This window comes from Nematolebias whitei, chromosome 5, assembly GCF_014905685.2.
Source record: "Nematolebias whitei isolate Nwh7 chromosome 5, NemWhi1, whole genome shotgun sequence".
Taxonomy (NCBI): Eukaryota; Metazoa; Chordata; class Actinopteri; order Cyprinodontiformes; family Rivulidae; genus Nematolebias; species Nematolebias whitei.
In genome coordinates, this window is record NC_056502.1 from 41,349,349 (window position 1) to 41,376,126 (window position 26,778).

A 26,778-nucleotide genomic window follows, 5' to 3' on the forward strand; every position below is an offset into this window, starting at 1 on the left:
AGTCTCTGGATGAGCTAATTTGTATTTCTGGATTCAAATCAATGAAATAACAGTTCCTGTCCCATGAAGGTCTTCAGAGGCAGGTTTTGGTCGGAGGCCTAGTCCACTACAGATGAATAAACAAACTCCAAGGCAACAGAAAAGTTAGAGGGGACAAAAAAGACCACATCATTGTTCTTTGGGAGCAAAGAGACTTGAGACAGCAGGAATAAAGGATTATGGAGAATATTCTGATGCACGCTCAATAATCCAGGTAGAAAAATCTAAAAAAAGTAAAGTCAGGTCCCCTGGACAGATTCTTCCTGTTGAAACATTTCATCAGCCATCACCCCAATACTAAAAAAAAAACTGGTCTTGACCCTGAAAACCATAAATTTCTGGCCTATACCCAATCTTCTCTTTCTGTCTAAAATTTTAGAGAGTCATAGCTGATCAACTTCAGACCCACCTCAAATCCAATAGCTTGTTTGAACCATTCCAGTCCGGTTTGTTTCCGTCCAAAACACAGCACCGAAACAGCTCTTCTCAAAGTTACCAAGAATCTCTCCCTTTCCTCTGATTTTGGCCAGCTCATTATCTTCATCCCTCTGGACCTCACTGCAGCCGTTGACACTGTCAGTCATTCCATCCTCCTGTCCATCTCAAGTCCAACCTGAACATCACTGCTCCGCACTGTCCTGGTTTCATACCTCACAGACTGGCAACAGTTTATTCACATCAACTGCTGCTCCTCCTCGATAATCCTATCCCAGGGTCCAACATTTTTCAGTCATGTTATCTGGACAGTTTCTTTTTTTGTGCTGAAATGTTTAGCCTTCGATCCAGAAGGCTTCATCAGTCAAGGAAACACACAATAAAACTGATTCTTCCCCCAACAGCTTACTCCAAAGTGGAACAAACCAGTTCTGCTTGTGATAAGATGGTCTCTTTGGTACGCCCCATCTCCATTGACGGCCCTCTTCCTTGTTGACAGTCTTGTCAAACTGGTTGAAAACAACAAAGTCCATGCTCAGGCAATGGAGGAGGGGTGTACCAAAGTGACCATCTAATCACAAGCAGAACTGGTTTGTTCCACTTTGGAGTAAGCTGTCGGAGGAAGAATCAGATTTGTTGTGCGTTTCCTTGACTGACGAAGCCTTCCGGATTGAAGGCGAAACATTTCAGCACAAAAAAAGAAACTGTCTAGATGACCTGACTGAAAAATGTTGGATTTTATACCTGGATTATTGAGCATGGACTTTGTTCCTATCCCAGAGTGTTTCCCAAGGTTCAGTGCTTGGTCCTCTCCTTTTCATCCTTTACATCCTCCCCCTTGGTAATGTTAATCCATCGTCATGGCCTCCATTTTCACTGCTACGCTGATGACATACAGATTTACATTTCTACTACATCCATAAACGCCAACATCCACTCCACCCTCACCCATTGATTAACTGACATCAAAATCTGGAGGAAGCACAATTTTCTCAAATTAAATACTGACAAAACTGACATACTCATCATTGGTCCAAATAGTGTTACCAAGTCCACTCAAAACTTCTGCCTCAACTTTGACAACATCACTCTCACTCCATCCCCACTCATTTGTAATCTTGGTATTCTTCTCGACTCCACTCTTTCATTCGAATCACACGTTAAAGAGTTAACTCGGACTGCATTCTTCCATCTCAAAAACATGGCACAACTCCGCCCATCACTCATTTTCTCCACTGCTGAAATCCTAATCCATGCCTTTGTCACACCAAGAATTGACTAATGAAATAGTATTTTGTACGGTACACCATCCAAAACTCTCAACAAACTGCAATACAGTGAACCCTCGCTATAGCACGGTTCACCTTTCACGGTCTCTCTGCTTCACGGATTTGCATCGTTCATTGTGTTCTGCATTCTGATTGGCTAAACAGTCTCTCCAGTACAATAGTTATTTGTAAAAAACGTTTATACAGTACTTTTATTTGTTAAACAAATGCTTGGGCCTGTAAAAAGGTTTTGTTCTTTGGTTTGAATGTATTATGGAGTATTTCATTGTATAATAATTGTAAAAAAAGTAAAGGTTACTACTTCAAGGATGTCGCCTATCACGGGTTCTTTTTGGAACGTGAAAAACGAGGGTTCACTGTATATTCAAAACTCTGCTGCTCACCTTCTCACCCACATCCGCACACGTGAACATATCACTCCTGTCCTGCAGAACCTTCATCGGCTCCCCGTCACTCAGCACATCCATTTCAAGATCCTCCTCATCACATTCAGAGCCCTCCATAATCTGACCCCTCCATACCTGACCAACCTACTCCATCACTACACTCCTTCTCGTTCCCTCTGCTCCTCCGATGCCAACCTTCTGTCTCTCCCCTGTAGGACCAAGCTCTGAACCTGGGGAGACAGAGCCTTCATCGCTGCCCCACCCTCTGGAACTCACTGCCCCAACAGCTTCGTGTCTGCTACGATTTCTCCACTTTTAAGAAAGAACTCAAAACCCACTTGTTTAAAATTGCTTTTAATGTTTAAATTTGCTCCTTTTAAATGTTTTACTGTTTTTGTGTGTTATGCATTGTTGATTATTTTTATTTTTTTTACTCATGTAAAGCGTCTTTGAGTATTTAGAAACACGCTATACAAACAAAATGTATTATTATTATTATTATCTTTAAAATCTCAAACTCAGTCTTGTTAAAAGACTGAGTTTGTTTGCAGCTCTTTAGACTGAAGAATAAGAATTTTGGATAAAAGACGAAATGTTCAACAAAGAAGACTCCGTCCAGAAGACCTGACTCAGCTTTGTTAGAGAGAAGTTCATTCTTCACACTGAAAGTTGGCAGATTGTTGGGAAACTTTAAACAAACGTAGGCTTCATTTACAGATGCACAAGTAGCTGTTAAAATCATTGCTAACTGAATAAGCTCTAAACCTACAAGAAGTTTCAATTAAATTAAAAATGCTGCTGTCAAAGAGAGATCATGTTTCTAAAGTTTGAGCTTCTCTCCACTGGCTCCATGTAAAGTTCAGAACAGAACTGAAACATTTTATTTTTTAACATACAAAGCTCTCAACAGCCGAAGCTCCAACTTGTATTTAAAGATCTTATTGTTCCATAATTTCCAAACGGAGCACTTCAGACGGACATAATCTTTGTCACAGTTTATAAAACTATTTACTTACCCGTTTGACCTCGCTCTCATCAGTGCTTCCCAAACAACCCAAGGCTTCAGAGCGGTGCCCAAAAAAACGTCCTAAAGACAACCGCAGGTAACTTTCATCTCCTTGCCTAAAATCCGAGGACAACTGGGAAGCCCTCATCAGGATGTGGCTGTTGGAGGAGATCTTCCAGGATGAGTCACTGGGAAAGGTGTCGTTTCCACAGACTGGTTCAATTTTTTCTTCCTGTGTGAACAGAGACGCTCAGAAAACTGTCAGGCAGCTTCACAGTCGACAGCACAGCTGAGAGTTCCTAATATCTGCCACTGATTTACACAATATGGCTCTCGAAGCACAGTGCGCAGAAATGTGGCTCAGCTAAATGAAAGCATCCATCAACTAGAGGACGAGGAGCTTCTGTTGCATACCTGCATAAACTGGTGCTCTTTTTCAAACTCTTCTTGATCCTTCACTAGTTTTTCCATAGCATCACCTGCACAACAGAACAGTTGTTCTCTTATTTTTACACCCCAACAGTATATCTACAACATCTCAGGTTTTACAGTTGTACTTACTGGCAGGTACAAAGTCCTCATTTTGAAGTTTTTCATCATACTCTCCAGTTTTCCCATCAATCTCTTTCTGAAAGCTGGAGTAATAAGCCAGGTCTGTGACCCACTGCCCTTCTTCATTCTGGTAAACGACACCATGAGCAGCACTGGCTCCTGATGTGGAAAGCACAGTGTTCGTCACGTTACAAGACTCACCACTGAGTGGCAAGCTTAAAAATAATGCCAAGAATTTATTTTTGATATGGAAAACATCTTAGTGATGCAAAAATGACAAACAATAAAAATAACCAACCAACCTTGTTGAAACTCCAGATTGTCTGGACAGTGACTCCAGCCTTCGTCTGAGTCCTCCTGCTCTTGGAAGCTCTGGGAGAAATATTTGGGTTCCAGGGAAGTGGAGAGAGGATTGTTGTCCTCACTTGAACAATCTGAAGCCGCGTCACAACAAAGCCCTGCCCTCAAACCTAACGAGGGCCTGGCTCCGTCGAGCTCATCCACTCCCTCATCATCATCATCTTCTTTACCACTGTTAGGAAACAGCACCTAAAGCAGTTTGAAGATAAAACCTATGTAAACTGCATAGATGCAAATTTGTCAAAAATTTCCATTATAATATTATTATATCTCCCAATAATATTTTAAAACGTTAAATTTTAATGATAGCATGTGCAGAGCGTTGACGTAACGTAACAGTCACCTGGGAGAGGTGGAAGCTCCCTTGTGTGCCTTGAAGGTGAGAAACTGAATCCTGAGGTCTCCTTAGGTAGACAGAGTCCAACATACGGTCAGCTGCAGGCCCTGAGTTTGGGTTTTCCATGGCATCCTTGAGTTCAAAATTAAACCAAAAAGAACAGACATGATCTTAAAAGAGCTAATTGACTATTATCAAATCTTGCTACATACACTGTTGCACTTGTTAAAACTCTTGAGCAAAGCTGCTCCTCTGAATATTTTAGCCAACACAAAGTCAGTTTCTCAATAGTTAACCCCACTTATCACAATTTGCAGTCAGTGTTTCCCCTACCATTATTCATGAGTGCCCCGCCCTATCAACAGAACTGAGCACCCCACCTCCACAATTGAAATTAACATTTTCATTTTAAGACTTCAGTTTTAAATAAACTGTGCCTAACATTCTGTTTCAGGGGAATACATTTTGATTTACTCTTAGATATGCTGGACTGACAAATCATCCATTCATGTGATAGTAACTACAGTAGTCAATACTTCGCAGTTATACTTTTGCGGACTCGCTGTCGGGGTTTTTCAAAGATTGGACACGAGAAAAAAAAAATTGTACACAACACATGACTGTCAACTTTAATATTACTCACATGATTGGGATACAGGAAAAAGTTTTTTTGGTAGTTTTCTCTCAATAAGCCTACACTATCGCCACTCAAAAGAACTACATTTCCCAGAAGCAACAGTGCTTCCAGCCGTTGCCTTGTGCTGAAATGGAGGGACAGTTTTGATCCAATACAAAAAAGTTCAGTCCTTATTTATATATACCCATTTCCATTAGTACCGGTACAGCACAACTCGACTCAGCACGGTTCCAAGGCTTTTCCATTAGGAACGGTACGTAGAACCAGTCCTTTTCTTTCAGAACCCCTTTCTCTGTGGTACCACCCGGGCCGAGCAGGTACCAAAACGTGACGTCAGAACACTGTCGGTCACTGATTGGTCAGGGGGTGGAGTCAATGGCTGTTAGAGAAATTTCACAACATTCGATCCGCCATTTCCAATTACCGGTGTTCAAACTCGATGAGCGACTGGACTTACTTTAAAGCTTTTAAAAACAATAATGACAACACCGTGGTCTCATGCTGAAGTGCAGGTGTTTTTTGTGCTTGATGGCCAACGGCAAAATTCAGAGCGAGCTAGATGGAGCTCCATCGGTCCCCCCGGTCCTCTCCACCGGAGCCTCAGAGCCCCCTCAGGCCGGGCAGAGCTCAACTCCACAGCTCCGAGCTCCACTGGTCAGCGCACAAGATCCTCCATGCTGCCGACTCAGGGCTCCGGATCCCGGCCTTGCGGGCTCTGAGCTCCGCCGGTCTCCACGGAGGATCATACGAGCCGCTGACTCGCTGAAGGCCGTTCAGTGTTTCCCCTAGTTAACTTGCCATGGCGGGGTGCTCATCTCATCCATGATTTTTGTTGATGGGGGACAGAAACTTGTCTGAGCGCAGCTTGTACTAACAGCTTTTGAGTGGGGGCAGGGGGCGTTTAGCATGAGGGAAGAGGCAACATGAGTGCTTCCTTTAGCTTTTTAGCTAGAGAACCTGTATTTCTCGCTGCTAGCTTAGTGCTATGTCAGTGCCGGGTGGGCGTTTGGTTTGGTAGGCGGGCTGCTCAATTCAGTTGACGGGGTGGGGCACCCCCCTTGTATAATGGTAGGGAAAACACTGCCGTTGCATGGATCCCGACCTTGCATGCTCAAGAAGGCTGAACCCCGATCCCGGCAGACGAGCGGGACCGGGACGGGTCTGGGACGGAGGGTGGAAACGATTTTTAAAAACTTTTTATGTATTAAAAAAAATAATGTATTTTTTTTAATCAGTGAATATTAAAATAAATAAACTGTGCTGGCTTTATAATGAAATCCTGTTCTCACTTTAAAGACTATTAAATCTGTTAAAGTTAACTCAGCTGAAAAATCATTAAAAGACAAAATTATCGGATATCTCATGAAGATTTCCCTCAAACATGTTTAAAGAAGAAATGCAGCCGTTAGTTGAACTTTATTCTACCCCACAGATGTACAAATCACAAAACAATAACTTTAAAGCAACGCTAAAAATAAGAAAAATAATCTGAACAAGAAACAAAACCACAAGTGCAAATACATCAAATGATAAAGAAAATGTATAAAATTTTAAATGTAGATGTTTTTAGAATCTGCTTCATCAGTGGTTTAACGGTGAACTAAAGTTCATTAAAAGTTTATTAGCAGGAGATATAAATATATATATATAACATTTTATTTTTTGATTCTATCATTTTAATAATCTGTATTCTTTTAAATTTACCAGAAACTTCTAAATAAATCATCCTGTACTGAAACTTCTTTCAGCGTCTACACCAGCATTACTGCCATCAGCAGGTAAGGCGTGTTATGTGAATATGAACCCCGCCCACTGCAACCGGTACTCAAAGTATTATGGAAACACAATGTGTGCCGTACCGAGCCGAGTAGAACCGTGCTGTACCGGTACTAAAGGTAATAATGGAAAACGGGCAATAGTGACTTTGGCGCCCAGCGGATGCAGAGAGCCGCATGGAACCAGCCGGGAACTGGACCTTCAGACTCATCAGTGAATCTAAGTGCTGCCCGCTGACCCACAACGTCTTCCGAGCGGGGAGGCGCCGCCAAGAGGTCCGGCGTTCCCTCCAGACCCCACTGGGACTTTTCCATCTGGATTTGGACTCTATCAGAACCACTGTCTGGTCCCATGATGGCTATCTGAAGGTCCGGCTCCCTCTAAAGACATTTTGGTGCTCAAGGGCTGCAGAGAGTCGACCAGAACCAGCAGGGTAGGTCTGCCGAGCCAGACCGGAACCAAGACACTGTGTTCTGCAGAGCTGGTGAGTAAAATTTTGCAGTATTGTACAGTACATATACATATGTTTATTAGTAAATTACGTAGGTTTAAGAATTTAGAACATTGTGGGCTTCGTCTCTGCAGAACTGGAACAGAGCCGGACCAACCAACCAGAACCAAGCTGCTGTGTTCTGGTGAGTAAAGTTTAATAGCTACATATACAGTACTGTACGTATGTTGTTAACATTATGTAGGTTTAAGAGTTTAGAACATTGCAAGAGTGTGGGAAGGGTTTATAAAGTCTTGAAATATATCTGGAACATAACCCCCCACAATAAACGAGGGACTACAGTATATGCTTAGCAAGGTAAATTACAGTTAATTAAATATTTATTCACATTTGCCAAATCTGCTGTAAATTAAAGATTTCACACACTTCGCTGGAATTAAAATGTGTTGTGCTTCAGTGGCACCTGGGAGTTAAATAAAAATACATCTCAGTCAAAAGGTTAATGAACCGCAAAATAAGCCGCAGAAATACAGAGCCTATAAAAATTCACCTCCTTGGATGTTTTATGATTTTGTTAGTTTGTTCTTCTCTCTCGTTAAATTATTTTTAAAATAAAGTTGATCATTTGACAAGAAAATGAGTTAAGGGGTCAAAATATTTTAAAAACACTCAATAAGTCAGATTAAAATACAGTATATTACAGAGATATATTAGGTGCACTTACCAAGGCTTCTTGTCGGTCCAGCGTTGTGCTCCAGTTGACAGAAAGTCTCTGAAAACCTCCGGACACCCCAACAGAAGAGCTGGCCTCACCTGTTCCCACAGGACCCACACGGTCACCCATCTGTCAAATACACCAACATCACAGACAATGACAGATACAGAAAGTAAAATCCAATTACACATCAAAGTACTGCACATAAACATCAGTACACAATATTAAGTGAATTTTGTTCACATTTCTGTCACAGCAATTCTGTAATTCAGAGGATAGGCAACTATCCAGGCTGAAGAAGGAGTCCTATCGGGCCTTTTTGGCCTGTGGGACCCTGGAAGCAGCTGATGGGTACCGGCAGTCCAAGCGTCATGCGGCTCGGGTGGTCACCGAGGCAAAAACTCGGGCATGGGAGGAGTTCGGAGAGGCCATGGAGAATGACTTCCGCACGGCTTCAAGGCGATTCTAGTCCACCATCCGGCGTCTCGGGGGGGGGGAAAGCGGTACGCCACCAACACTGTTTATAGTGGGAGTGGTGCGCTGCTGACCTCAACTCGGGATGTCGTGGGTCGGTGGGCAGAATACTTTGAAGACCTCCTCAATCCCACCGGCACGTCTTCCACTGAGGAAGCGGAGCCTGGGGACTCTGGGTCGGGCCCTCCAATCTCTGGTGCTGACGTCACCAAGGTGGTTAAAAAGCTCCTCGGTGGCAGGGCCCCAGAGGTGGATGAGATTCGCCCAGAGTTCCTTAAGGCTCTGGATGTTGTAGGGTTGTGTTGGCTTACGCGACTCTGCAATATTGCGTGGACATCGGGGGAAGTTCCCCTGGATTGGCAGACCGGGGTGGTGGTCCCCCTATTCAAAAAGGGAGACTGTAGAGTGTGTTCCAACTACAGGGGAATCATGCTCTTAAGCCTCCCTGGTAAGGTCTATTCGGGGGTTCTGGAGAGGAGGGTCCGTCGGATAGTCAAACCTCGGATTCAGGAGGAGCAGTGTGGTTTTTGTCCTGGAACACTGGACCAGCTCTAAACTCTCAGCAGGGTCCTGGAAGGTGCATGGGAGTTTGCCCAACCTGTCTACATGTGCTTTGTGGACTTGGAGAAGGCGTTCGACCGCGTCCCTTGGGGAACCCTGTGGGGGGTACTCTGGGAGTATGGGGTACCGGGCCCTTTGATACGGGCTGTTAGGTCCCTGTATGACCGGTGTCAGAGCCTGGTCCGCATTGCCGGCAGTAAATTGGGCTTGTTCCCGGTGAGAGTTGGACTCCGCCAAGGTTGCCCTTTGTCACAGATTCTGTTCATAACTATTATGGACAGAATTTCTAGGCGCAGCCAAAGTGTTGAGGGGATCTATTTTGGTGGCCTTAGGATTGCGTCTATGCTTTTTGCAGATGATGTGGTCCTATTGGCTTCATCAGATAGTGATCTACAGCTTTTGCTGGAGCGGTTCGCAACCTAGTGCGACGCGGCCGGGATGAGGATCAGTTCCTCCAAATCCAAGGCCATGGTCTTGAGCCGGAAAAGGGTAGAGTGCCCTCTTCGGGTCAGGGAGGAGGTCCTGGCCCAAGTGGAGGAGTTCAAGTATCTTGAGGTCTTGTTCACGAATGAGGGAAAAATGGAGCGTGAGATCGATAGGCGGATAGGTACAGCATCTGCAGTGAAGCGGGTGCTGTACAGGTCTATTGTGGTGAAGAGAGAGCTGAGTCAAAAGGCCAAGCTCTCAATTTACCGATCGATCTACGTTTCCACCTTCATCTATGGTCATGAGCTTTGGGATGTGACCGAAAGAACGAGATCTCGGATACAAGTGGCCAAAATGAGTTTTCTCTGCAGGGTGTCTGGGCTCTCCCTTAGAGATAGGGTGAGAAGCTCGATCATCCGGGAGGGACTCAAGAGTAGAGCCGCTGCTTCTCCATGTCGAGAGGAGCCAGTTGAGGTGGCTCGGGCATCTGTTTAGGATGCCTCCTGGACACTTCCCTGGTGAGGTGTTCCGGACACGTTCCACCGGGAGGAGGCCTAGAGGAAGACCCAGGACTCGCTTGAGGGACTATGTTTCTCGGCTGGCCTGGGAACGCCTCAGGATTCCCCCGGAGGAGCTGGACCAAGTGGCTGGGGAGAGGGAAGTCTGGGCCACCCTACTAAGGCTGCTACCCCCGCGACCCGACCCTGGATAAACGGAAGAAAATGGATGGATGGAAATTTATGGCAACCCTGATTAGGGCTCAGCTGCATTCATTGTGCATGCAGCGTCTGCATGATCAGCTGCGTCCAAACAGATGAATACACTAACATTTATTTGTAACTGAATTCATTGGTTTTGCTCCTACATGCTGAAAAAGGGTGAGCAGCACAAAAACACTGCTCTCTGCCTTTTATTATAACTGTTGTTAGTGCAGAAAAACTTTTGATCGCAGATGCCTGCGGTGCGCATGTGCAACTTCACACTTGAGGAGCATTTCACACCTTCGTGTGCCTGTGTGTGTGTGTGTGGGGGGGGGGGGGGGGGGCGACGCAGCAGAAAGGCTGCAGTTTCACGTCGTGGGCCTTAGACTGGCTGCCTTGTATGTCAATCAAGTGACAAATTTCATAGTGAGGATGCTGACGTCTATTTTTAATGACATGTGATCTACTCATCATGCCTTTGCGATCAACCGTAGATCGCAATCGACATATTGGGCACCCCTGACTTAGATACTTGAGGGTGGACAAAGCTCAAAAATTTTCAGCCATTATGTAGATCATTATATTGATCATTATGACCGCCTTCCCCTCAACATTGGTATCAGCGATAACCAAAATTTCCCTATCGATGGAGCTCTAGTAAATTGTGTTAATCTGTCCATTTCTTATGACCTCTTGGTTCTGTGCAGGGCTGCTGTGAGCTGCTGCTTATGTTGCTTTGTGTATATGGTTGGAGGATGGACACAAGATGGTACCTGTGCTGCAAGCATGAGATGATAACTGCTGCATATGAAGTGGTAACCACTAAGTCAAGCTGAGAGTATAATTTGATGGAAGTACAAATTGACCAGCACACCTCTACAGATGGAAAACATATCCACAAACTTTTATAAGGTGTATGCTCATAGTTTTAATTATAGTGAAAATATGATTTGCTACAGATGCGCTCACCAGAGATCGTACCTCTATGTGTCTGGGAACACCGTTCCTTCCATGTTCTGGAAGAATATTCAGATCAGTGTTCTCGTCTTCATCGATGAGACTACTTCCAACAATTCCCAGACCACGCAGAGCATCAAAGGTGGTCTTTACATTGTTAGCTGCAAGAGGTATGGTTGAAACTCCACCGTCATTTCCACTTTCCTCACTCCCACTGCTCCCATCTCCACCTCCTCCATCTCCTAGTGTTTACAATAGCACAACACATACTGGTAGTCTGAAGCAAAGGTCAGGAGGGTTAGTTTTCACACAACACAATCAAATATCTGGAACAAAATATGCTGCTTTGAGGTTTGTCAACATTAATTGCTAAACATAATGAAAATGTTTGATGAATTCCAAAGGTCAGAAGAACAGGAAAGAAAATGTGTCAGTGAAACCTTTTATTGTTGTACCTGTAACAGGAGAGTTGATGACTTGTCCTTCAGCAGATCTCCTCTGTTCAATGCCAGGCAGCAGAGACACACGACCACGAGGAGCAGACGCTTCATCATCTGAACTGCCACCTTCTAATCCTGGCCTGAAACTTGGGTGGTTACTTTCTCCAACCTTTGCCAACATGTACAGACACACATAAAAAGACCAGCTGTCAAAAAACAAACATTGGCTTACCAGTCAAAGAAACGGACATTCAGAAGTTTTAAACCCGATTTAATACACACATCACACAAATGCACATGCAACTACTGTGTTGTTCTGTTTGTGACTTTTTTCTCTTTTACTTGCACATTTTAGCAATCTGCTCAAGTTTATGCATTTTTGCACCTGACTCCGCTAAAAACTTTGTGCTGCTAACCACATATCAGAACATGTTTCTACCAAACTTCCGGTAAGATGGCGCCTGTGTACATGGCTTGCAATCCACCTCTGCTGCTGGTGTTCAGATTATTTGTGTTTTGTTTGTTTTTTATCTGGGACATAAACTCGCTGCTGGTGTATGACTGACAACAGCTTCAGGATCTTCGTTTTTTTACCGCCAATGTCGCTTATTTGGACCAATATGAGCGTTCCTCTGGGGGCAAATGAGGGTGGAGACAGGTGTGGGTGGTTCACCAAACCCACCCACATTTTGATGTTGTTGGTACCGGGAGTTGAACCAGCTATCTTCCAATCACAGACCTCTGCGCCACCACTCCCTCCCAGGAAAAGAGTGTTTGAAGATTTTAACTTTTTTTTTTTTACTTAAACCTTTATTTTACCAGGAAATAAATCCACTGAGATTACTGATCTCTTTTACAAGGATGTCCTGGGCAATGTGCAAAGCTTTCCAGTGACAAAGTTCTATTTCGTGTAAGCTATACCCTTTAAAAACCGTCGCTATTGGGTTTACCAGCGCACAGCGCGCCAAACACTAAAAACTTCTGGTCCACGCCCACCTGCTGTGTGGGCCCTACCCGGTCCGTTATAAATTGCATCTAAACCAGAGATCGACTCCCGTTTTTCTTCAGCCAACGCTAAGAACACTACTTCTAAGAAAGAAAAATAGTAAAGAAAAGAGAAGAATAAAGATGCCTTCCATTAAGAAAACGAAGACCATCCGTCTGTGCCTCGCGTGCCAGACAGGCTACATCTTATCGACGGACCTGCAAGTCGTGTGTGAAAGCTGCCTGGGAGCTGACCACGCTCGGCAAGCTTTGGATCCGCTCTTCTCCTGTCCAGCCTGTAAAGTTTTTCGGCTGAGGAGAAGTAGCGCCGGTGTAAGCTCTTTTCCTCTAAGGAGGATGAGTTTCAATCGAGGGGGGACTGTTCACTCCAGGAATTTTTGAACTCCCTGGACACGGAGTTCGTGAACACATCCCCCTCTGAAGCTGAAAAGGGCTAGCAGCCGCGCTCCATCCTGCCTTGCAGGAGGTTTGGAGCCGGTGTTGCCTTCGATGGTCGCCTCCCCAAGCACCCAGGGGTCGTCCACCACTCTGCTCCACTAGGTCCCGGAGATAATCAGGTCGGCAAGAGCCTGCAACCTAGAAGTGCCCGAGCCGGCAGCCCCAGCCATGTTGACCTTTTTGGCGGGAAGGTTTGCCGCTCAGCACATTGGACACCAGGACCCGGTCTGGCCCTGTTTCCTGGCTGTGTCCGCCCTCCTCCTTGGTTCACCCAACGATCCCTTACAGTTGAGGGCTCCGGTCGCCTCCTACACGGCCATAACCAAAGTCATTGATGGAGCTTCTGGAAAAAGATGCGATTTCCAGAGTTCCCCCGGGAGAGGAGGAAGCCGGTTTTTACTCCCGGTACTTCCTGGTTCCGAAGAAGTCGGGAGGCCTCAGCCCAATTCTGGATCTGTCTGCCTTCAACAAATTCATCATGGAACGACCTTTCCACATGCCGATGGTGAAACGTGTTCTAGAATACGACACGAGGGGATTGGTTTGTGTCCATAGAGCTGAAGGATGCATTTGTCCACATTCCAATAATAAACAAACACAGGAAATTCCTCCGTTTTTCCTTCCAGGGGGTCGGTTTTCAGTACAACCGTCTGCCGTTCAGATACGCGCTCACCCCGCGCACGTTCTCAAAATGCATGGAGGCAGCTCTGCAACCACTTCAAGCAAGAAGGATAAAAATCCTGTTTTATCTGGATGACCTCCTGCTGTTATCTCGGTCCAGAAGAGAGGCAGAGACACAAACAGTTGTTTTAGTGAATCATCTGTCTCATCTGGGATTCATGATAAATTGGGAGAAGAGCCCTATAATTTCGTTTCAGCGTATTACATCCCTGGGAGTGAATCTAAACTCAGTGAACATGACAGCTGTCCTGTCAGAACAGAGGAGGGAATCCCTGACGTCATTGCTTCAGTAAGCCTTTGGGAGTCGATCTCCGGTCCAAAAGCAATTTATAACGGACCGGGTGGGGCCCACACAGCAGGTGGGCGTGGACTAGAAGTTTTCAGTGTTCAGCGAGCTGCGCACGGGTAAACCCAATAGCGAAAGCTTTTAAAGGGCTACGCTTACACTCAAAGATTCTGGGGTTACAATACGTAAACAACGTTCAGTAAACTGGGATTTTTGTTTGTTTTGCAATATAAATAAAACAAAAACAAACAAACGATCAGTTTGTGTCCCCTCAGTGCTGACGGGCTTCAAGGGTTTAGAGGCTCATTCCACCCAGGGGCAGCTGTGGTGTAGAGGTAGGGCAGCCGGATTGGAACCAGAATGTCACAGGTTCAACTCCTCACAGTGTCCACATGTTGTGGTGTCCTTGAGCAAGACACCTAATCCCAACCTGCTCCCCGGGTGCTTCCACAGCTGCCCAATGCTCCAACTGGGTGTATCTCAGTTGTGATGGGTTAATGCAGAGATCTAATTTCATCATTGTATGGAAACATACAACGATAACACATAGCACTTTGTTCTTCTAAAGAACTGGCTGGAGGCAGGTTGTATGCGAGACATTTTGAACAAAGCTTGGCACAAACAATAGAACCTCAGAAAATAAATGAGTGAAAAAAGAAACAATAATGTCTGCTCCAAAAAAAATGATTGATAATATTCTGACCAGCTGTCTGGATGTGCTTGGTAGCAGTCGCGTTCTGCTAAGATTCCTTCTCGCTGACTCCAGCTCATCCTCAGTGTCCTCATCACTAGCTGGACAGGAGTCCATTCCTGTAGCTGCAAGGCGCACATCAGGCATCTGGAAGTCCTCCTGGGACAAAAAAAACCAACAACACAAACACACAAGAGTGTGATGTAATTACAAAATAGAACAGAAATGACAGATTTCAGTGACTATAATGTTCTTGTCTGTTTAACAAGTCAAACCCTAATTTTAAAGTTGTTTTTATAAAAATGAATTGTTTTGAAACAGAGGTTTACAGCTGTGATTAGCAAGACATTAGCAGACTCTTTTAGAGCAATAACAAACGCACTCACCTGATCATAGTGATCAAAGAAGTGGTGCCTATGCTGCTCCACCTCTTTAGAACTTGCATCCAATACTTCATCAGTAGCTTCGCCCACTCCCTGTGCAATTATGTTACATTAATACCTTCTCAAAATAAAATAAAGTACAAATCTTCTTCAGGTCTGGAGTCTTACCCTAACTGGGATCTCCTGCCCTTCCACTCTGCCTCTCTGCATTGCAGGAGGGACCAGTTTATTGAAGTACAACTCCAGTTCATCTTCAGGCAGGTTGACCAAATCAATGTCATCATCTGATAGACAAATGGAGTCATGTTTAATGCAAGCACGTGTGTCACAATCACAAACAAAGATCAGTCTTGAAGGTCTGGTCTTCTTCACCCTGTGTTTCAACAGCCAGAGCACTGAGTGATGAGGTACTCGATCTCCAACACTGAGCTCCTAGAATGAAGAGTACAACTGGAGGATGAACGCAAGTCCTACCTGTGATATCACTGCTCATGCTGTCCACAGACATGAGCTTCTCGTTGGCCAGGAAACTTGAGTTGCTGTCACTGAAATGGTCACTATCACTCTGCACATCATGAGCCTCAGCTGCAGCAGGTACTGCCTGACAAATGGATGACATGTAATGTGAGGAACACCCCTTTAAACAATGAAAATATGCTCTAAGTGCCAATACAGCTCTATAGTTCCTTCTCTGAATTAAAGCAGCATTTAATTTTGTATCATCACAAACTGCGGTCTGAGTTATGGACCTTCTGTGCACAGTTCTTGTGAAAAAAAGCTGTGGATAAAACATTCCTCACACACATTTAATACCACATATCTACAATTGGAGGTAAATATGTACAACCACACAATGATAAATAAATTGATCATATAGCAAAGAACATGCATGCAAATAATAAAACATTACAAAAGTGGTACCTTTGTATCTGTACTGCTCTTCTGTTCAAACTTGGAAAACTTCAAAAGTCCTGTGGACAAATCTGTCAGAGGAGACATCACTGACCTTCAGCAGTACTTAAACACATGCAGTCTCACTATCACAGTCAGAAAGTATGTTTCCAATTCAGTAGCAAATGTCCACACTTTGATCGTCACCAATAGCATAAAGACTACACCAGTCTCCTGTTTTTTCCCTTCTCTGTAACCCCTGGCACATGGGCAGTAGGCTACTTACAACTTCACACAGACTTTTAAAAATCAAGGTTATTGTTTAAGGCAGTGATAGTGGATCGCAAGTCTGATTAATTAAAATGTGATTAATCAGACATTGATAATTGTATTACAATTGCATAGCAGTCCTTTGAATTAAATTGTGAGGTGCCTAAAGTTTCACATCCCCCCAACAAGAATCTGACATCTTTAAACAAATTGTCTGAGGTTCAGTTTCAGCTTTAAAACCAAAATAAAAAGAAAAGGTTCTCCGCTAAGCAAGCAACGCTAATCAGAGTACGGGCAAAGACATGTTTTAATAAAGATGGATAACAGAGCACTCACCTGGTCCAAGTTCTGAGGGAGGGTTGTACACTGAACCTGTCTGCATGGGACACACTGAGCCTTGGTTCCTGGGTGCACTCTCATCCAGACTGATCTTCACAAGCATGTCTGACAGGCGGTGGGCTGCAATGAAGTCATCTGCATTGTCCCTGCATTGCAAGCAGAAACGGAAATACTGACTACATTAAAATATAACTGCAATAAAACAGATTTGTCTAATGTATGTTGATTATACCAAATCTATATTGCAAATTAGCTTTAATGTGCTTTATAATGAGCTAAATTTACTTCTGCTGTGGTGTAAAAAAAAAGTGTTTTCAATACAGTTAAAAATCAGTTCATATTGCTCGTTGCCTTTAATGCCAATGTTTTAAACTAAAATCAATATATGATGAGAAAAGAGACATGTGTATGTGTTTTGGCCAAACCTTGAAAAAAGTGCAATGTGCAGACTATATATTTGTACCTACACATCATATTTTCATATATCATATGATACATATATAAATATTTGTATCATCTACAAATATTTATACATAATTGTGAGTGGCCAAAGTATGTGAACCTCTAGGATTACAAATTCAAAAATACTTTATTTATCCCAAAGGGAAATTAAATGTTGTAACTTCTTATCCTCGGTTCATTAAGAGATGTTATAGATGCTGATGGCTGTAGACAGGAAGGATCTCTTGTAAAGGTCCGTCCCACAGCAGATCAGAAAAAAACTGGCCACAGAAGCCGTCCAATCCATCCACCCAGACTCAGCTGGTCTCTCAGTCCTCCTGGGAAGCAGGACAACCCAAATCCTGGGCAGAACTCCTCCCAGAGTGATGGCCACTCCTCCCAGCAGCCTGCTGAGCTCCTCGTCACTGCGGACAACCGGCTGCAGGTGCCTGGGGATGATCCCAGTCCTTCTGCTGACAAGAGCCGTGTTTCATGCAAGTTCCAGGATCTCAGTGGTCAGGTACTCACGCACAGCCAGCACGTAGATGGGAATGCATCTACAGTGCCTCCTTTTCAATTCCTTTGAGATTTGGTGCTGTAGCTGAGAAATTATTTGAGCTTTTGAGATTAGCAGTTAATTTGAAGGTGAAATTAGAGTCAGGTGTTTTTAATCAATGGATGATGGATGATCAGGTGTGAGTGGGCACCCGGTTTGATTTAAAGAACAGGGATCTATCAAAGTCTGCTCTTCACAACATGTTTGGATCATGGCAGGAACAAAGGAGATATGAGGACCTCAGAAAAATAGTTGTTGATGCTCATCAGGCTGGAAAAGGTTAAAAACCATCTCTAAAGAGTTTGAACTCTACAAATCCACAGACAGTTTGTGTACAAATAGAAGAAATTCAAGACCATTGTTCCCCTCCCCAGGAGTGGTGAACCAACAAAGATCACTCCAAGAGCAAGGTGTGGAATAGTCTGCGTGGTCACAAATGGTAACTTCTAACTTGCCCAGAGTAACTTCTAAACAAGTGAAGGTCTCTCTCACTAATGTTGATGCTCATGAGTCCACCATCAGGAGACAATGAACAACAATTGTGTGCATGGCAGGTTGAAGGAGAACCCACTGCTCTCCAAAAAGAACATGGCTGCTCGTCTGCAGTTTGTTAAAGATCAAGTGAACAAACCAGAAGACTGTTGGAAGAATGTTTTGTGGACGATGAGAACAAAATAGAACTTTTTGGTTTAAATGAAGTGTGTTCTGTTTGGATAAATGAAAACTCTGCATTCCTGCAAAAGAACCTTCTCCTATGTAATGGTAAATGGACTGTACTTATACAGGTCCTTCTCAAAAAATTTGAATATTGTGATAAAGGTCATTATTTTCCATAATGTAATGATAAAAATGAAACTTTCATATATTTCAGATTCATTGCACACCAACTGAAATATTTCAGGTCTTTAATTGTTTTAATACTGATGATTATGGCATACAGCTCATGAAAACCCAAAATGCCTGTCCCAAAAAATTAGCATATTTCATCCCACCAATGAAAGACAAGTGTTTTTAATACAAAAAACGCCAACCTTCAAATAATTATGTTCAGTTATGCACTCAATACTTGGTCGGGAATCCTTTTGCATGAATGACTGCTTCAATGCGGCGTGGCATGGAGGCAATCAGCCTGTGGCACTGCTGAGGTGTTATGGAGGCCCAGGATGCTTCGATAGCTGCCTTAAGCTCATCCAGAGTGTTGGGTCTTGCGTCTCTCAACTTTCTCTTCTCAATATCCCACAGGTTCTCTATGGGGTTCAGATCAGGAGAGTTGGCAGGCCAATTGAGCACAGTAATACCATGGTCAGTAAACCATTTACCAGTGGTTTTGGCACTGTGAGCAGGTGCCAGATCATGCTGAAAAATTAAATCCTCATCTCAATAAAGCTTTTCAGCAGATGGAAGCATGAAGTGCTCAAAAATCTCCTGACAGCTAGCTGCATTGACCCTGCCCTTGATAAAACACAGTGGACCAACACCAGCAGTTGACATGACACCCCAGTGACTGTGGAAACTTGACACTGGACCTCAAGCAATGTGAATTCTGTGTCTCCTCTCTTCCTCCAGACTCTGGGACCTTGATTTCCAAAGGAAACGCAACATTTACTGTAATCAGAGAACAAAACTTTGGACCACTCAGCAGCAGTCCCAGGCAAGATGCTTCTGACGCAGTCTCTTGTTCAAGAGTGGCTTGACCTGGGGAATGCGGCACCTGTAGCCCATTTCCTGCACACGCCTGTGCACGGTGGCTCTGGATGTTTCTACTCCGGACTCAGTCCACTGCTTCCGCAGGTCCCCCAAGGTCTGGAATCGGCCCTTCTCCACAATCCTCCTCAGGGTCCGGTCACCTCTTCTCGTTGTGCAGCGTTTTCTGCCACACTTTTCCCTTCCCACAGACTTCCCACTGAGGTGCCTTCATACAGCACTCTGGGAACAGCCTATTCGTTCAGCAATTTCTTTCTGTGTCTTACCCTCTTTCTTGAGGGAGTCAATGATGGCCTTCTGGACAGCAGTCAGGTCGGCAGTCTTACCCATGATTGCGGTTTTGAGTAATGAACAAGGCTGGGAGTTTTTAAAAGCCTGAGGAATCTTTTGCAGGTGTTTAGAGTTACGTCGTTGATTCAGATGGTTAGGTTAATAGCTTGTTTAGAGAAACTTTTCATGATATGCTAATTTTTTTGGGACAGGCATTTTGGGTTTTCATGAGCTGTATGCCATAATCATCAGTATTAAAACAATTAAAGACCTGAAATATTTCAGTTGGTGTGCAATGAATCTGAAATATATGAAAGTTTCATTTTTATCATTACATTATGGAAAATAATGACCTTTATCACAATATGCTAATTTTTTGAGAAGGACCTGTATAGCGCCTTTCTATCTTATTTCAAGATACTCAAAGTGCTTTACACTACAGTCTGTGTTCTCATTTACCCATTCATACAGCACTCTACTAGATCTCTACAAAGCTAATTGAACAAATCATTCTAAAGAGACTAATCAGAGCTTTAGATCACATTCATTGATGGGACACACATCAGAGGCAGTGAGGGGTTCAGTGTCTTGCCCAGGGACACTTCGACATTTGACTGCTGGTGGATTCGAACCCCCAATTCTCGCATTGGAGGACGACTGCTCTAACCACTCAGCCACAGCCGCCCCGTGAATGTAATATATATCCAATATGTGAAACATGGTGGTAGTAGTTTCATTGTTTTGGCCTATTTTGCTGCATCTGGGCCAGGACAGCTTGTCATCATTGATGGAACAATTAATTCTGAATTATATCAGAGGATTCTAAAGGAAAATGTCAGAACATCCATCCAAGAATTGAAATACAACATGACAAGAAAAGGTGGGTCATGCAGGAAGACAATGACCGTAAACACACAAGTGGTTCTACCAAAGAATGGTTCAAGAAGAATAAAGTTCATGTTGTGGAATGGACAAGTCAAAGTCCTGACCTTAAGCCAATCCAGATGTTGTGGAAGGACATGAAGCAGCAGTTAATATGAGGAAACCACCAACATCCAACATTTGAGCCTGGTTCTGCTGGAGGTTTCTTACTTTTAAAAAGGGAGTTTTTCTTTCCACTGTTGCCACTGTGCTTGCTCAGGATGGGAGACTGCAACGAAGCCAAGATTCAACTTGTCTGCTAGATTCTTTAGATAGAGAACTTTACTAATTGGCTTTTATGTGAATGTTCCTGTAAAGTGCCCTGAGACAACTTTGTTGTGATTTGGCACTATATAAATAAACTGAATTGAAAATTGAATTGAACATCCAGAATTGAAGCCGTTCTGTACGGAGGAATGGATAAAACTCCTCCAAGCTGGTGTGCAAGACTGATCAACAGTTACCAGAAACGTTTAGTTGCAGTTAGTGCTGCAAGGGGTGGGGGTGGCACCAGATAATGAATGCAAAGGTTCACATACTTTTACCCATCCATCCATCAATCAATTTTCTTCCGCTTATCCGGGGTCGGGTCGCGGGGGTAGCAGCCTAAGTAGGGTGGCCCAGACTTCCCTCTCCCCAGCCACTTGGTCCAGCTCCTCCGGGGGAATCCCGAGGCGTTCCCAGGCCAGCCGAGAAACATAGTCCCTCCAGCGTGTCCTGGGTCTTCCTCTGGGTCTCCTCCCGGTGGAACGGGTCCAGAACACCTCACCAGGGAGACGTCCAGGAGGCATCCTAAACAGATGCCCGAGCCACCTCAACTGGCTCCTCTCGACGTGGAGAAGCAGCGGCTCTACTCTGAGTCCCTCCCGGATGACCGAGCTTCTCACCCTATCTCTAAGGGAGAGCCCAGACACCCTGTGGAGAAAACTCATTTCGGCCGCTTGTATCCGAGATCTCGTTCTTTCAGTCACAACCCAAAGCTCATGACCATAGATGAAGGTGGGAACTTAGATCGATCGGTAAATTGAGAGCTTCGCCTTTTGACTCAGCTCTCTCTTCACCACGACAGACCTGTACAGCACCCGCCACATACTTTTACAACTCATGTAATATTGGATAATTTTCTTCAATAAATAAATGACCAAGTAAAATATTTTTGTCTCATTTGTTTAACTGGGGTCTCTATCTACAGGTGCTGGTCATAAACTTAGAATATCATGAAAAAGTTTATTTCAGTAATTCCATTCAAAAAGTGAAACTTGTATATTATATTCATTCATTTCACACAGACTGATATATTTCAAATGTTTATTTCTTTTTATGTTGATGATTATAACTGACAATTAATGAAAATCTCAAATTCAGTATCTCAGAAAACAAGAATATTGTGAAAAGCTTCAATAATGAAGACACCTGGTGCCACACTCTAAATCAGCTAATTAACTCAAAACACCTACAAAGGCCTTTAAATGGTCTCTCAGTCTAGTTCTATAGGCTACACAATCATGGGGAAGACTGCTGACTTTACAGTTGTCCAAAAGACAACCATTGACACCTTGCAAAAATGAGGGCAAGACACTAAGGTCATTGCTAAAGAGGCTGGCTGTTCACAGAGCTCTGTGTCCAAGAACATTAATAGAGAGACGACGGGAAGAAAAATATTTCGTAGGAAAAAAAGTGTACAAGCAATAGGGGTAACCGCACCCTGGAGAGAATGGTGAAACAAAACCCATTCCAAAATGTGGGGGAGATTCACAAAGAGTGGGCTGCAGCTGGAGTCAGTGCTTCAAGAACCACCACGCTCATAAGTATGCAAGACATTTCTACATTTTTTTGCTTTGTTTTGTTTTTTGTTTTTTTGAATGTCCAGAGGACCAGATTTAACTTTTTTGGATTTTTCTACCTGGATTATTGAGCATGCATCAGGCTATGCAAGACATGGGTTTCAGCTGCCACATTCCTTGTGTCAAGCCACTCTTGAATAAGAGACAGCGTCAGAAGCATCTCGCCTGGACTAAAGACTAAAAGGATTTTATTGCTGCTGATTGGTCCAAAGTTATGTTCTCTGATGAAATTATATTTTGTATTTCCTTTGGAAATCAAGGTCCCAGAGTCTGGAGGAAGACAGGCACAGAATCCACGTTGCTTGAGGTCCAGTGTCGAGTTTTCAGTCAGTGATGGTTTGGGGTGCCATGTCATCTGCTAGTGTTGGTCCACTGTGTTTTCTGAGGTCCAAGGTCAACGCAGCCATCTACCAGGAAGTTTTAGAGTGCTTCATGCTTCTAACTTTATGGAGATGCAGATTTCATTTTCCAACAGGACTTGGCACCTGCACATAGCGCCAAAGCTACCAGTACCTGGTTTAAGGACCATGGTATCCCTGTTCTTCATTGCCCAGCATACTCACCTGACCTTAACCCCATAGAAAATATATGGTGTATTGTGAAGAGGAAGATGTGATACGCCAGAACCAACAATTCAGAAGAGCTGAAGTGCCACAGATTGATCGACTCCATGCCACGCCACATTGCTGCAGTAATATTCTAATATTCTGAGATACCAAATTTGAGGTATTCATTAATTGTCAGTTATAATCATCAACATTAAAATAAATAAACATTTGAAATATATCAGTTTGTGTGTAATGAATGAATTTAATATTCAAGTTTCACTGTTTGAATGGAATTACTGAAATAAATCAACTTTTTAATGATATTCTAATTTTATGGCCAGCACGTGTACTTTTAGGACTTGTGTGGAAATCTGATGTTTTATGTCATTTATGCAGAAATATAGAAAATTCTAAACATTTCACAAACTTTCAAGCACTACTGTATATCTACACCATATTTTAGCACAATAACTGTGAAATTGAATAACTTGTGGTCATTTTGTGATTTCTAATGACAATTGGCTGTGGTGACCATCTTGAGTTGTCTCTTGTAGATGTTTATCCAAAAAATACTTTCTACAAGCATCATTAGATATCTTGCGAACAAACGCATACATTGGCAAAAACACTACAACCGACCTTCACGTATCAGCAGCAGATGTTAATTAGCACTTTGATCTGAACACATCACGACTGATAGCTGCACGTTTACACCAAAAGATGTACATTAAAAATCTTCTTTGCCAAATACACAGAACATAAAGAACACAGGAGGCCAACGCTTGTCTATACTCACAACTCATCTTTGAAGCTGAGGGAAAACCTGGGCTGGTCTCCAACAGATGACTGAGAGTCGGTTTGCTGCAGATCTCTGCCTTCGAGATAAGAAGCCTCAGCAAGATCTCTGTAAAATGAGCACAACTAACACTTTCACAAAGCAACTGACCAACAGTAAAACTCCTCACCTGTCAGAGACGGGAACGTCTCAAGCACAACATTTATTGTTGATCAGTATTTTATGAAAACAAGTATTTTATTTGTATGTACAAAGTTGTGCATACATGGACAGCTTGATAAATGTGAATGTTATTGAAAGTTTAATTTATTTCAGTAACTCAAGAAGAGAAAATAAGATTCATTCCACACAGAATTGTATATTTTACAAGTTCACCACTGTTAATTTGGATGATTATGGTTTGATGAAAACCCAAACTTCTGCTTCTCAGAAAGTTATAATAATAATAATAATAATAATAATAATAATGTCATCACAATGTCAGCACTGTATGTTTCCATACAATGGCGAAATTAGTCTCTGCATTTAACCCATCCACCACCAGGTGGTGCAGTGGGCAGCTATTGAAAGCGCCCGGGGGACATTTTGGGGATTAGACGTGCTGCCCAGAGACGCCACGTGATGTGCAGTGACTGGGGATCGAACCTGGGACTCTCGGGTCCCAAGCCGGCTGCCCTGCCTCTACACCATGATATACTAGATCAATAGGTGTGGACTGAAGCGTGAGTCAGAGCTTCCAGAGCCACCTCAGAGATGTATCCAGGACCTGGGCTCCAACTGCACCTGGGCTGAAGACAAAAAGGACTGGGACTGACACTCATTGGTCTAAAATACTAGTTCAGATCAAAATTAAGTTTGCTTTTCTTTTAGGAAATCAAGGTTCCAGAGTCTAGAGCAGGACTATTCAACTAGTGGCCCGCGGGCCACTTCCAGACCATGGGTGACTTCAATCCGGCCCACTACATTAAAAAAAAAAAAAAAAAAAAAAAAAAATTTTTTTGGCTCTGGGTTCTGTTTATTGCATTTATGATTCAATGCAATAAAATAAACCAATTTAAAAGGTAAAAGATCATTGTAAACTTTGGTTTATCATTTTAATTGCTGGATGTCTGTTTATCGCACATCAGAGAGCTTTGTGAAGGACCTGGCCTCTAACCACACAAAATACCTATTATTATTAGACCTTTATTTATACAGGTTAGTGTCCATTGAGCCTCGAAGACTCATTTACAAGAGAGATCTGTTACATACAACATACAGGCAGATGAGAAAAAGAGAGCACGAGGATGGAGGAAGCCAAAAAAAAAAAAAAAACGTGCACTTCCTGGCCGGGAGACAGTATAAAAGATGCAAAAAAATACCTTGCAACATCCATCCATCCATTATCTTTTACCCGCATCTTCCATTTTTGGGTCACAGGGGTCGCCGGTGCCCATGTCCGGCAATCACAGTGCGAGGGGCGGGGTACACCCTGGACAGGTTGCAAGTCCATCACAGGGACACATAGAGACAAATGAGACAAACAACCATTCACTCTCTCACTCACACCTAGGGACAATTTAGAGTTACCAATCAGCCTAACATGCATGTTTTTGGTCTGTGGGAGGAAACAGGAGTACCTGGAAAAAACCCACGCATCACAGAGAACATGCAAACTCCAACCAGAAAGGCCCCCGGACCGAGATTTGAACCAGGGACCTGCACGCTGAGAGGCAGCAGCTCTACCAGTTGCGCCTCCGTCACCGTGCTGCCTCTCGCAACATACAATGACATCATAATACATTTATGTATAGAGGTCGACAAAGCCAGTGAGTTATCCATAAACACTCCTGAAAGTTCCAAAGTTCTGATAAGATGGTACAGTGTCTATCAGCATCATGGGCCTGATAAGGCCACAGATGGGGTGGGGGGTGGGCTTCTAGTATACGACTCCTCCAGGAGCAATTTGAGATAAGTTGGCCCGTCCAAGGCCAGCGAGGAGGCCAAATTCAGATAAACAACAATTGTTTAGGCTGCCACACTCCGTTTTCTGTCAGCCTTCAGTTCTGCTGGTACACTCAATGGTGAATCCAAACAGCCAGAATTAGTGGACATTCTGCCCGGTTCGTGCTCAATTTAGCATTCTCCAAGATTGAATCCTTCATGCTGGTGAGTTCCAGGAGCCGCAAGTGGCCTACGATTCTCAGAAATCATGTCCAGCTTGCCGTTGAGCTCGGTAAGCATATGAGTCTGAGAGCTCGGGGCACAAATTAATCCTTCACATAAGGCTGGCAGCTTTACCATGGCCGAAACTGCTGCCGACGTCTTCCTACTTTGTCAATATCCAAAGTATCCACAGATTCCAAAAAGCAGAAACCCTGTCATCATAAATCCAATAATGTACACATCCTCCACAGAGAGCACAGATAGGCACGTTATCTTCCACTCATTCCAGGAATCAATGACATGCCCAGCTGTGTGGGTCCGTTCAGGGCATGAGGGCTCTCCAGCACCCTGTCGACTGGTGGAAAACATTTGATCAATTGCGTTGAGGAATGAACTGACCAAATCTATAATAATTTTCAATTCAGAAGACGTGTAAAGAGAGGATCTGAGGTAGACAGGACAAGAGAGCAAAAAAGCAGGAGGGAGGGAGGGTAAGAGTGACGGTCTTCATTGAAGGCGAGAGAGCAAACTCACCTGATATAAACCCTGAAGAGCCTATGGGGTTTAGTCAACAGGACGACGAGACACCAGACCCAACAATGGAGACAAGCTGCATTCATGTAGTAATTCATGCAAAAGGAACCCCAAACATGTTTTTCTAGGATATTGTTCAAGGGTATGTTTTTCAGTCAAATAATATTAGAAAATTGAAGGTGCATTGTGACCTTATAACACCTGACCGTGTCACTTATAAAACAAAATCTGTATCGGTCAAAATCGGAATCGGCAGGTCAGACTTTTTAGAAATCGGTGATCGGCCAGAAAACTGCAATGGGTGCTCCCCTAATAAACACACATTTTCAATGATATTCTACTTTATTGAGATATACCTGTATTGCTTATTTTATCAACAGCCAAACTGAAACAGCCTCCTTGATTATGATAATGGGGTTTCATTTGATAAGAAGCCCCATCTGTATGAAGCTGCACCCACCCACCTCATGGAAGCTGCACCCACCCACCTGTT

The 26,778-nt window shown here is 43.6% G+C and overlaps 1 protein-coding gene across 1 annotated transcript in view; it reads right to left on the minus strand.

The window, feature by feature from the left end:
- The window catches only part of cep192 (centrosomal protein 192), a 62,922-nt gene that overhangs the window by 35,888 nt on the left and 256 nt on the right, over window positions 1–26,778 (minus strand). The window contains exons 2-16 of the mRNA XM_037677175.1: window positions 23,607–23,714; window positions 16,524–16,672; window positions 15,948–16,009; window positions 15,501–15,627; window positions 15,195–15,310; window positions 15,030–15,119; window positions 14,656–14,802; window positions 11,558–11,711; window positions 11,127–11,344; window positions 7,993–8,112; window positions 4,411–4,536; window positions 4,010–4,256; window positions 3,717–3,866; window positions 3,570–3,634; window positions 3,166–3,387 (exon numbers count right to left, since the gene is read on the minus strand). Coding sequence (XP_037533103.1) covers window positions 3,166–3,387; window positions 3,570–3,634; window positions 3,717–3,866; window positions 4,010–4,256; window positions 4,411–4,536; window positions 7,993–8,112; window positions 11,127–11,344; window positions 11,558–11,711; window positions 14,656–14,802; window positions 15,030–15,119; window positions 15,195–15,310; window positions 15,501–15,627; window positions 15,948–16,009; window positions 16,524–16,672; window positions 23,607–23,714 — 2,101 coding nt within the window. The remainder of the gene's footprint in view (window positions 1–3,165; window positions 3,388–3,569; window positions 3,635–3,716; window positions 3,867–4,009; window positions 4,257–4,410; window positions 4,537–7,992; window positions 8,113–11,126; window positions 11,345–11,557; window positions 11,712–14,655; window positions 14,803–15,029; window positions 15,120–15,194; window positions 15,311–15,500; window positions 15,628–15,947; window positions 16,010–16,523; window positions 16,673–23,606; window positions 23,715–26,778) is intronic.